The 12,712-nt window shown below is 32.3% G+C and overlaps 1 protein-coding gene across 1 annotated transcript; it reads right to left on the bottom strand.

Moving 5' to 3' along the window:
* LOC109706673 lies at positions 1,721–10,265 on the bottom strand. The gene is made up of 3 exons (XM_020227624.1): positions 10,077–10,265; positions 9,581–9,760; positions 1,721–2,119 (listed from the first exon to the last, which is right to left on the bottom strand). The coding sequence occupies exons 2-3, from the start codon at positions 9,737–9,739 to the stop codon at positions 1,943–1,945; spliced, it is 336 nt and encodes a 111-aa protein (XP_020083213.1). The 5' UTR covers positions 9,740–9,760; positions 10,077–10,265; the 3' UTR covers positions 1,721–1,942.

Here is a 12,712-nt window from a genome sequence, read left to right on the forward strand (position 1 = left end):
GAAAAAAAAAAAAAAAAAAAGTGGGCCCCACCAGAGCGATAAAATTTTAGTTTTGTTATTTTGATTATTAAAAAATAGGGTTGGCCCATGAGATAAAATTTTACACTCAGTGTAGGCAAAAAAAAAAAAGAAAAAAAAAAGAAAGGGTGTGAGAGAAAAAAATAAAAAAAGGTTGTAGGGTGTTTGTAAGAGAGTGAGAGAGAAAAAAAATTGGAGTGGATCCCACCTCTTCGCTTTAGGTGGTTGTCGTACACTATCGACTATTAAAAAATAGGATTGGTACATATGATAAAATTTTAAACTTGGTATAGAAAACAACAAAAACGAAAAGGTGCTGAGAGAAAAACGAATTAAGAAAAAGGATGTAGGGTATGAGAGTAAGAGTGTGGGAGAGCATAACTTGAACAAGGGTAAGGATTAAGAGTACTTATACAATGTGGTTATCCAACCTCAAAAATTCCACTATAAGGAGCTCCTTAAGAGATTCTCTGTCCTACCATGAACACAGATTTATCTCTGTTGTCCAGCAAGATTTTGAGGTGCTTCTCCAGTGTCAACCAAAATAGAAAAAAGGAAAAAAAGAAAAAAAGAAAAAAAAAAGACAAGGAGAAGGAACAATCTTGACATGTAACCTATTCTACTTCATAAATTACACAGTTAAACTCTGTTTGTCAGCTTGAGCAACCCTATTCCGATTGAGCTTGCATTTGTTGCANGTGATAAAGTTTTAATTTTGTTATATTGATTATTAAAAAGTAGGGTTAGTCTATGTAATAACATTTTACGCTCGGTGTAGGCAAAAAAAAAAAAAGGAAAGGGTGTTGAAAGTGTTTAAAAAAAAAAAAAGTGTAGGGTGTACGTGAAAGAGTGAGAAAAAAAAAATTGAAGTGGGTCCCACCTTTTTGCTTGAGGTGGTTGCCATATACTATTAAAAGAAAGGTTGGTCCATACGATAAAATTTTAAACTTGTTGTAGGAAAATGTAAAAAAGAAAGTGTTGAGAAAAAAATAATTAAAAAAATATAGGGTTGGTCCATACACATATTTTACACTTGGTGTAGGTAAAATAAAAAAAATTCAAATTATAGATTGCATATGAAAATGTCTTATACAGTCGGTATACAATTTTTTTTACACCGTATAAAATATTAATTTTATTATATCGACTATTAAAAAATATGGTTGATTTATGCGGATCAACATGGCAAAAAATGTGTTGGCGAAAAAAAATAAAAAGAGAAGAGAGAGAGAGAGAGGAAAAAATAAAGAGTGGGCTCCACCGACCGTCCCTAGCGCAAGTGGCAAAGAACTTGATAGTTAATATCCGAAGTTCCAAATTCGAATCCTAATTGATTCACATTTCTAGCTAAATTTATTTCTAATAAAATAAACGAAGCGGGTAGCATACTAGTTATCTCTCTCTCANAAAAAAAAAAAAAAACACAAAAACATAACCGTCCAGTACATGGTATAGGTTCTCCTTTCAGGTGTGGTATAAGATATATGTTTTGATAATACAACAAATCATCTCAGATATGTAATCTATTATTCTAAGAAGTGGAAATAATTAAAATCATCTCAGATATGTAATCTAATATTCTAAGAAGTGGAAATAACTAAAACTAGGGTCTGTTTGAATGCATACTTTTTTTTTTTCTTTGTACATATCTCCCGTTTACTCAACAAGACTTAATTCTTATTCAACATGGGCAATGAACAGCTCACTGAATAGACAATATCAAAATAATAAACTCAGAAACCAAAATCAAGAAAAAATTAACTAAAATAGCAGTATTACGAGTAAATCACAGATGGAAATAAACATGTATTGTACATCAACAAGGCCCCTGTATTATGCATCAACTTAGACAACCAAATACAATACATGTCTCAACCTATTTATGGGGTATTACTGAACAATTGCTTGAGGTCAAGAAACAACATCAGTCTTCGAGAATCTCGTGCTTCTCGAAGTCATTAGCATCCTCAGTTGGGGAACTACCAAGGCTATGCGTTGTTGTGATGTTGCTGCTGCTCCCGCGGCAGTGCAGCAGCTGACGCTGAAGGCTCTGGACGAGCTCATGAAGTTGCCGAATATTTTTCTCCTGAGATAAAATTATCTGCACCAAAGTAATTATCCATTAGGCATCAAAATAAATCCCCACTTATGTTGAAGCATCATTTAAATTCAAGCTCAGATTGTTTCAAATAACATATAGACATCGGCACCTGATTATTCAACTCTGCAAAAAAAACAATACAAAAATCATTTTAAAAGCAGTGTTATGGCATGTCTATTGCAGTTTACAATGTATTTTGACTAGACAGTGGAAGTTAAATTGCTTTCATTAATAAAACTGGGTTGGCGCAATATTGGTAAAAGCGCCATCAATATACTGCAATCCCTTTTTCTTTATGCAACATTTGCCAACTTATAATTGATATTAAAAAAAAAAAAAATCTTTTTAAGCAAGCAGGAAGAAGCATAATTTAGTAATACAAAGGAAGGTTGCTTTGAGCAACCAATAAGCATATAGCATGACAAACCTAAGTACAGAATCCTACTAGATTTGATCACTCCAAGAAAGTGAACAAACCATGTATTGGTCATACCTAATCTTTAACTATTTTGCTTTCATTCATCAAGACACAAACCAAGGTAAACTTAACCAAGGTAAAGTATTTTGCTTTCATTCACCAGGATACAAACCGAGTTCAAGTTGTCAAAAGCCAACATATGACAAGTTCAATCAATCTAGGATAAAAGATTTTATATAAATCAAAGGACAATATGATGAGAAGCAAACATAGTGAGTTTCCCCCATGTAGCACCAAAGTAAAACTGGGTTTTTACTTTTCACCAAATTTACGATCATAAAGCATTTTGAATCGGTAATCAACACCATTAAGCATACTGTCGGGTACTTGAACTCCAAGAATTCATGATTTTATGACATCATCCACCTAGTGATCAAGTGATCTCATATACACCTCATATTAGCCGTTAAAAATGGTCAATTTTAAGACTATTTGAATAATCTTGAAACATCACAAAATTTATTACGAAGTTCGTGTAGATCATAAATAACAGTGTTGTTTGTTGATTTGGATGCCTCATCATCCAAAACTAGTACAGGGCCCGCGCATCGCAGCGGATAGATAGTATTTCGGTCAATCAACATATATAATTATTAAAATTTTAAAATTAAAAAATATAATAAAAAATAAAGAAATTCATATAGCCTTCTATACATTATAAAGCTAATCTTTTTTTTATTAATATTTTTTAACTTTCAATATTTGTAGAGTTAAAGTATTCTAATAACTTCACCTAAAAATTCAATCAAACTTAATAGTTTGAGTGGCTATTATATAAATAAATTTTTAATTAAAAAGTTAAAATTGGAGGACTTACTCTAAATTGCAAATATATGATATTATCCTTATATAGTCAACATTGATTGGAGAAAGAAGAAATTATTATATGCACCTAGTGTATATTAACACACCATACACCACAACTTATATTAAAGGATTTAAATCTCTATTAAATGTTTTAAGTATGTGGTGTATGTTCTCATATACATCCAGTATAGAGAATGCTTAATAGGGCGCATTCACAATTCCAAGAAAAGGAGGAGAAATCTTTACTTACACCTAATGTATACTTATATTTCATACACCATAAAAGCATATTAGATGATTGATAGAATATTTGATAATTAGTATTAAAGATTTTTGTGATGTCATGGAACTGCTAGATTATATACCTTATAAATTTTAAAATATTAACAATAAAAAGAGGCTTGGTGTATATGATATTTTAATAGACCGGGTGCATGCAATATTGTTGAAGTAGAGGAGGGAGGAAAAAGAACACATGTCCCTCCGAAGGCTTCTGATGTGACCCAACTGTCAAAATAATATATCTATAGATGAGATGGAAGCAAAAGTCTTTTTCACTTCCAAAAGTATTCAGCTCAACTCCATTAAATACTAAACAGAATAGCCACAATGTTCTTTAGACAAGAAGCCCCTAAACAAGTTGTTCCTGAGTAACTTCGGTTCTGCTTGAACTCAACAACCTACGTGTCTATTGCTCTCATTGCAGCAATGCATCAATTTATTTCGAACTGATTATGATTTGCACAACCACTAATCAGAGCTTTCACTTAGGAAAAGAAATTTTAATAGCAAGGTTAGCTCCCTTAATCCACTTAAAAGGTTTCAAAAGTAAAGACAGTGGAAACATCCTCATTAATGATGCAGCATTGGAGAAAGAACCATCAGCTTACATCAAATTATTTGAGGTCTGTACCAGTATTAAACTATGTATGCCAAGTAAATGCATCAATTTGCAGCGTACACTTTGCTGTGCTGCTAGGACATGTCTACCTAAGATATAGGCCCGGTTTGGCAACTAGAATGCAATTTGAGAGGATAAGAGGAAAGAATGACGCTGAATGCGAGGATTAAGCAACTCATGGGCAGATGACAACAAATAGGGGGTGGTTTCAATAGGACACAACAGGATTTCTCGAATACAATCACGACCTCTCAGTTTCAGATTCAATAATCCCATCCTAAGAGGATTGTTTTACCTGCTCCCCAGACAATGCTATCTTATATTAGCCTATCGAATCCAATAGTCAAACAGGTTCTTAAGTTAACAATTTAGCTTCTATCACACCATGACATCCCTCAATTCAGAATTCTCAGGTTCAATATAATTCTGACATCTATCACACCATTCTATTCCACAAATTTAGCTTGCAGGATCTTGTATATAAGCACAGATATGCGAAACCCAAAAAGAAAATCAAGAGGAATATAGTGAAAATTTTACATCACATAATAGGAGTAAAGCCGCGTGTTAAATTTGTATATATTATATATATATATATATATATTATATATATATATATATAGAGTCCGGCCTACTATACTCTTATCACTCCGTTTGGAATGGGTACAAGAGGGGGCGATAAGCGGGGTTATCCCCTCTTGTACCAAACACAATTTGGGGAGGGGTGGAACACCTTGTTCGCCCAACCTGGTACAAGACCCCAACCTGGTACAAGACCTTGTACCAGGTTGGGGTGGAACAAGTGTACCCCAAGGGGGAACAAAGGTGGAACACTTGTTCCACCCTCCCCGAGTAGAGAGAGAGAAGAGAGAGAGAGAGGAGAGAGAAGATTTTCATTTTAATTTAATTTAATTTTAATTTCTAAAATTTATAATATTAGTTTTTTAAATTTAAATTTATATTTTAATTATAAATTTTAATGTTTAAATTATAAATTTGATATTTGTAATTTTTAATTTTAAATTTAATTTTTTAGATTTAAAATTTAAAATTTTATTTTTATCTCTTTCAATTTAAATTTGATCTTAAATTTAAAATTTGATATTTAAAATTTAAATTTTGAAAATATAAGTTTTAATTTTAATTTCATATTTTAAAATTTAAAAGTTAAAATTTTTAATTTAAAATTATTAGTTTAAAATGTTAAATTCAATTATAGAGGTAAAATTATTATTTTCTATCTATAACTACCAACTATTCCACCTTATACTCAGATTTTCATCCAAACACAATTTTTCTAGTTCCAGCTTATACTCGTATTTTCATCCAAACAAAAAAAATACTCTTGTTCCTACGAAAATCCATTCTTGTACCTATCCCCGATATAACTAGTTCTTGCTTATACCCGAACCAAACGAAGCCTATGAGTACAATCACCCTCGTACTCATAAGTTGTTTTCGATGATAGAGTTTTCGAATCGACAATCCATACCGTCAAACATTATCTAGAGCATTTAAATTTAAAACTTCTAGAAATCAAATTTTATAATTTTTCAACATCATTTACCTTACGATCAAAATATCACAATATTGACAATTTTTAACAGCCAGTATGGAATACTTGCTAGTTTAACGGTGTAAAAAAATCGGAATCGGTTGAATTTTTATAAAAAATTATATTCACTACCTAGATAAAGATCAATAACTCCGATCTTAAATTGAAGGATCCGATCATCCATTTTTAGGACGCCGTTCGATTTCGACCGTTCATTTTATACCCGCTTGATGGACTTTATTATGATTTCGAAAAATTACGAAATTTATTTTTTAGAAGTTTCGAATACTCTAGATCATATTTAATGGAGTGGATCGTCGATTCGGAAATCCCATCANGAATTCATGATTTTATGACATCATCCACCTAGTGATCAAGTGATCTCAAATACACTTCATATTAGCCGTTAAAAATGGTCAATTTTAAGACTATTTGAATAATCTCGAAACATCACAAAATTTATTACGAAGTTCAAGTCGTGTAGATTATATGTAACGGTGTTATTCGTTGATTTGGATGCCTCATCATCCAAAATGAGATGGAAGCAAAACTCTTTTTAACTTCCAAAAGTATTCCACTCAACTCCATTAGATACTAAACAGATTAGCCACAATGTTCTTTAGACAAGAAGCCCCTAAACAAGTTGTTCCTGAGTAACTTCGGTTCCGCTTGAAATCAACAACCTACCTGTCTCTATGCTCTCATTGCAGCAATGCATCAATTTATTTCGAACTGATTATGATTTACACAACCACTAATCAGAGCTTTCACTTAGGAAAAGAAATTTTAATAGCAAGGTTAGCTCCCTTAATGCACTTAAATAGTTTCAAGAGTAAAGACAGTGGAAACATCCTCATTAATGATGCAGCATTGGAGAAAGAACCATCAGCTTACATCAAACTATTTGAGGTCTGTACCAGTAATAAACTATGTATGCCAAGTAAATGCATCAATTTGCAGCGTACATTCTGCTGTGCTGCTAAGGACATGTCTACCTAAGATATAGGCCCAGTTTGGCAACTAGAATGCAATTTGAGAGGATAAGAGGAAAGAATGACGTTGAACGCGAGGATTAAGCAACTCACGGGAAGATGACAACAAATAGGGGGTGGCTTCAATAGGACACAACAGGATTTCTCAAATACAATCCCAACCTCTCAGTTTCGGATTCAATAATCCCATCCTAAGAGGATTGTTTTACCTGCAACACCCCGAGTCACTATACCCTCCACCCCAGACAATGATATCTTATATTAGCCTATCGAATCCAATAGTCAAACGGGTTCTTAAGTTAACAATTTAGCTTCTATCACACCATGCCATCCCTCAATTGAGAATTCTCAGGTTCAATATAATTCTGACATCTATCACACCATTCTATTCCACAAATTTAGTTTGCAGGATCTTGTTTATGAGCACATATATGCGGAACCCCCTTGGTGCTATTATGTTTTTAGCCCTTGGATCTACTCCTTAATTACTAATAGCCCTTAAATCAAACATTATTCCACCTACCACCACCTACCACCATCATCCCAACCCTACATTTCTCGATTCAATGGCTAAAAACTTAAAAGCACCACCCTCATGGTGCTTTTGGGAGTATTCTAGCTCAACTATATATATATATAGAATTATGCTACTATACTATCAATAGTACCAAGCTCTTGGTGCTATTGATTTTTCAGCCGTTGGATAAAAATATGTGCGGTTAGGATAATAGTGGTCCCCGGTTAAATTAATAGTGGTCCCCTAGGGTTGAGCGGATGGTTGGTTTAATAGTATAATCTAACGGTGGGAAATGATCAAAGGGTAGATCTAACGGTAGAAAACTCAATAGTACCAAGGCCTTGGTACTATTGATAGTATAGTAGCCGGACTCTATATATATATATATATATATATATATACTATATATATATATTATATATGTCGGCTTACTATACTCTTATGAGTACAATCGCCCTCGCTCATAAATTGTTTTCGGTGATAGAGCTTCTGAATCGACGATCCACCACCGTTAAACAGTTATCTAGAGCATTTAAATCGTCTAGAAATCAAAATTTTATAATTTTTCGACATGCATTACCTTATATCAAAAGTCACAACTGACTAATTTTAAGCGGCCGGTATTGGTAATTTGCTAGTTTACAGTGTAAACGAATCGAATCGGTTGAATTTTTGATAGAAAATTCTATTCACTATATAGATAAAGATCAATTACTCCGCATCTTAAATTGAAGGATCCGACATCCATTTTAAGACGTCGTTTGATTTTGACGCGTTCATTTTATACCCGCTTGATGAACTTTATTATTGATTTGAAAATTATGAATTTATTTTCTATCAGTTTCAAATACTCTATATCTATATTTAACGGAGTGGATCATCGATTCGGAAGCTCATCATTGAAAAACAACTTAATGAATATGAAGGGCTCATACTCATAAGAGTATATACCCCTAAGCCTATGATAAGTATATATATATATATATATATATATATATATATATATATATATATATATGGTGCATTTCTGCAGCCTCATTTCATCTTCTGTGGCAACATACATAAACATATTTATTCAGGTTCAGTGTTGACAACTAAATCTCCGAATTAAAGGCACTACTATTTCGACTTGAAGTAAATAAGAAAAAGAACAAAGGAATACTACAAAATAACTCCATGAACTTAGCAAGGTAAGATGGTATCAGCTAAAATTTTGGCATCCAAGTCATACTGGACCACAAATATGATACGCAATAGTAATGGTGGCATCGTAGAAATCATACACAATTTTTCGGTCAATAAATGCACAATGTCAGACATACTTAACCTGGAACGCTATTGGCTGATCAACACTTCGTAGAGTGACAATTAGAACTAGAATCTGAACTCACATTAGCAATATTGTCTAAATTGACATGCTATGCTCCTTCCGCAACTAAGATGTTTATCTAATGAGTCTTTCTAACAAGAAATAAATCAGTTTTATTTCCTATTCCGTCGCATGAGTATCATAGAGTGAGATTAATGCAACTAAGTTCTATATTTGATGCTTCAAGATTTAGTGTCTATTTGGCCATCCTGCGGAGTTTAGTGTTGCATAATGAAATATTGTCTGAGAAGCACTATAAGCGATTTACTCGTAACAACTTCTTTCTAGGGTAGATTTAGTAGCAAACAAATTGAAGCCTCTACTTTTGTGGCCAAGAATCTCATTTCCACTTTCCCACTGCAGCAGAAGCTCCAATTTTCTTGTTCCCCCTTGACCAGATGCTCTACTAAATCTATTTCGACAAAAGAAGCAAAAGCAAAGCCAAATAGACCATTAACAGCTTAGTCCAAGAGGTGTCTAACAAATACAGCTTGGACAACAGAACTTGTGTTACTTCCAGCAGCTCTTCCTAACATAATGCAGCTTGATAGGAATTCTCAACCACTTTTCTCAATAAAAGCAAATCTCTTTAGTATTTGGTTACATATATCATACCTACTCAATCAGATATAAGAATATTTAAATCACAAGTGATTCTAGGAAAATTTTCCAGTTAGAACGAGCAGTATAGAGAAAGGCAATATGTATTGAGCATGTAAATGAATATGTGCATTTTGAACAAGATGAAAAATCTAGCACTGTTAATGAATAAAATAGCTTTGAAAAGGCCAAAAATCTCTGAGAAATCAATTTCATATGAATCTTATGAGCTTTTGACTCACTTTCTCTTTAACAGCTTCTTCCCTATCAAGAATCTGTCGCTTCCTCTGCGAGACGGTCGGATTAGCTTCGGCTTCACTAATCTGCTGCTTCCACTCAAACTGGGATGTGATGATTAGTACCAGAAGCAGGAAAACAAGAACAATAGGCCTCGAAGTCATCGTAATCAGCGATCACATGACCTACCAACAACAACACCATCCCAATATTTTTACTCATCAAACTTAACCATCAAATTTGTGCCAAAAATGTCTATCAAAGCATCAAATTAGGTTCCTCGGAACCCAAAAAGATAGATTCTCACCCAAACCTTGTAGGGCAAGATCTCTTCTAAATCGCACTACACAAAACCCTAAATAGACCTTATTAGGCCCAAAATCGGATAGCAAAACCCAAATTTCGACTAAAATCAAGAGCGCCGACCCAAAAAGGGTCAACAACGCTCTTTTTTGGCATCGAATTAGGAAAATTGAGGGGGAAATTGGGAAGAGAACTCACCCTGCGTCCCATTAGAGGGGCCGGTTAGCTCGAGGAGAAGAGTTGAAGCTTAATTAATTTGCTTGCAAAATCGCGGTGATTTGAAGAGGAAATTAGGGTTTCTTCGGGGAAGATCGGGGTAAAACCGTGACCCTTTTATCTCTCTGTTTTTTGTTTTGTTTTGTTTTTNTTTTTTTTTTTTTTTTTTTTGCGTCAACTGTGTTCGGATGATGACCCTTTCTCTCCTTTTTCCGACACGCGGATCAGAAAAACAGAGGCGTAGAGCCCACGCTTTTTCTCCAAATAAATATTTACTAAGACCACAATTTTCAAATAGATGCCTTAATTTTACTTATTTCATTAAGGATCCATTTATTTACTCACAAGTATTGGGTATTTAGAAATAAAGAGTGTCACTAAATATTTAGAATTTAGAATTACATGTTATATTCGGACTCTAAAATATTATTTGTAGAATAAAATAAATTATATATCATAGATTAAATACACAATTTTTCTTAATCGTGATCAAATTTGTAAATTGCAGATAGCGGGCTTCTAACATTTGGAGGGTCCCATAACATAGCAAATGTTAAAACCACAACAGGTTTTATAATAATACATTTAATATATTTATGTTTCTTATAAAAAATATATATAATTTTAAAAAAATAAAATTTTGAAAAAAAGAATAACTAATCATTCCTTTTTTGTATTGTATGTCTATATATATATCTTCTTCACTAAAAATATTCTTGTCATTCACATGAGAACCCAATTCATTTAGATGTTTTAAATCTGTTTATACCTTTTTAAATTTTGGACTCATTGTGCCCACTTTTCAACTGCTTTATTGCGGCTACTTTAGCGGACTCTATACTGCTAAAGTGATCGCTATAAATCCGATCCGCTAAATTCCATTTTAAAATTTATAACACGACGTTAATACATAAAATCCGCTATAGTGGATAAAACGGCCGCTATTTAAAATATTGATTGTGGTCACCTAGATCTTTCAAAGAGGAAATTAAAATAAAACTTTTATCTTTAAATTATATAAAAAAAAAAATTTACCGAATAAGTTATTATATTTTATTTTAATATTCAATATAGAGCTTTTGTCTGCTTTAAAAATTTTAAATTTTCAATCTAAATTTTTAATTTTTTTTAATTAATAGTGTAGTTTCATATTTTATTAGTTCGAAACGTTAACATTAAACTTCTTAATGCCAAAAATTATTCTAGTGGGTAAAATTAACTACATATATTATATTTAGTTTTTGATAATGAAATATTTATGAATTACTTTTTTTTTTTTACTGGAAGACTATGTTTTGACGTTAAAAAGATTCCTCTATACTATTGGTGTGCATTTTTCATAGATATTTGAATATTTGCTTAATATTTTTTTTTGAAACAGAGCAATGCTATAAACCCAAGAGGCGGTTGTAAATTTTACATCTGTTCACGGAAGGTCAATATTTTATATTTCTCTTTTCAATTTTTTTTAATATTAAAAATTATTTAAATTTTTAGGTTGAGAGATATAAGATATACCCATACTCTAGAGTGTATATTTTCGATATAAATGCAAAGATAGGAATTCTATTAAAGATCTGTCTTAGATAGGGGTGGAAACGAGCCGAGCTCGAGCGAGCTTATGTTGGCTCAAATTCGGCTTGAAATTAATTTCGAGCCTAAATCTAGGCTCAAGCTCGGCTTGAAATTAATTCGAGCCGAGCTCGAGCGAGCCTAATTTCGAGTCGAGCCGAGCTCGAGCTCTAAACGAGCCGATTGAAATTCTCGACATTATATAATCAATAGTTTAATTTTTATAGAACATTACCTAAAATTTGATGCAACATATCCAATAGTTCAAAATACAAAATAATTACAAGAAATATGAGCTAGGATGCCTGTCTGATCGGGTGAGGGTCAAAGAAAGAGAGAGAAAGAGAGAGGAGAAAAAAAATAGGAATTTGAAAATTTGAATGTTATCATGGTTTAGGATTATGTACAAAAGTGAAAGTCTGAAAGAGAGAGTGTGTTATGTAAATTTAGAGTTGGGTTCAATTGCACGGTTGTACTTGTTGGATTTATTTTATGGGCCAACAATAATGGCCAAAATTAAATTAAAGCCTATATATAATTAAAATACATTATATATATATATAGAAATAGGCTACTATACTATCTATAGTACCGGAGCTCTGATACAATAGTCTTGTTTTCGATCTTAGGGTGTTCAAATTAACGATCCACACCGTTAAATATGATCTAAGATATATGAAGTTTTTAGGAATAAAATTTTAGTTTTTTTTTACATCGTTTACTTAGTAAATAAATTATGTCAAAATGGACGGTGAAAATTGAATAATCTTTAAAATTGAGTATAGAAATTTTAAATTCAAAATCAAGAATGTTAACCTTAATCTAGATAGTTTAAAGTATTTTCTATCAAAATTTGAAGAAATTTAGATTTTTCTACACCATTAAACTCCAAACTAGCCATAGTAGCCATTGAAAATTGACAATTTTGAAATGTTTTGATCATAAAGTAAACTATGTCAAAAAAATATAAAATTTTATTTCTAAAAACTTTAAATACCCTAAATTAGTTTTAACGGTATGGATCGTTGATTTGAACACCCTAAAAT

Source organism: Ananas comosus, linkage group 1 (assembly GCF_001540865.1).
Source record: "Ananas comosus cultivar F153 linkage group 1, ASM154086v1, whole genome shotgun sequence".
NCBI lineage: Eukaryota > Viridiplantae > Streptophyta > Magnoliopsida > Poales > Bromeliaceae > Ananas > Ananas comosus.

What these genes read in the sequence shown, in the direction of transcription:
- LOC109706673 (XM_020227624.1), bottom strand. Translation starts at nt 9,739, where the DNA reads ATGACTTCGAGGCCTATTGTTCTTGTTTTCCTGCTTCTGGTACTAATC. An exon ending in AAGAAGCTGTTAAAGAGAAA is followed by an intron (nt 2,120 to 9,580) that starts GTGAGTCAAAAG and finishes ACTTTGGTGCAG; the next exon opens with ATAATTTTATCTCAGGAGAA.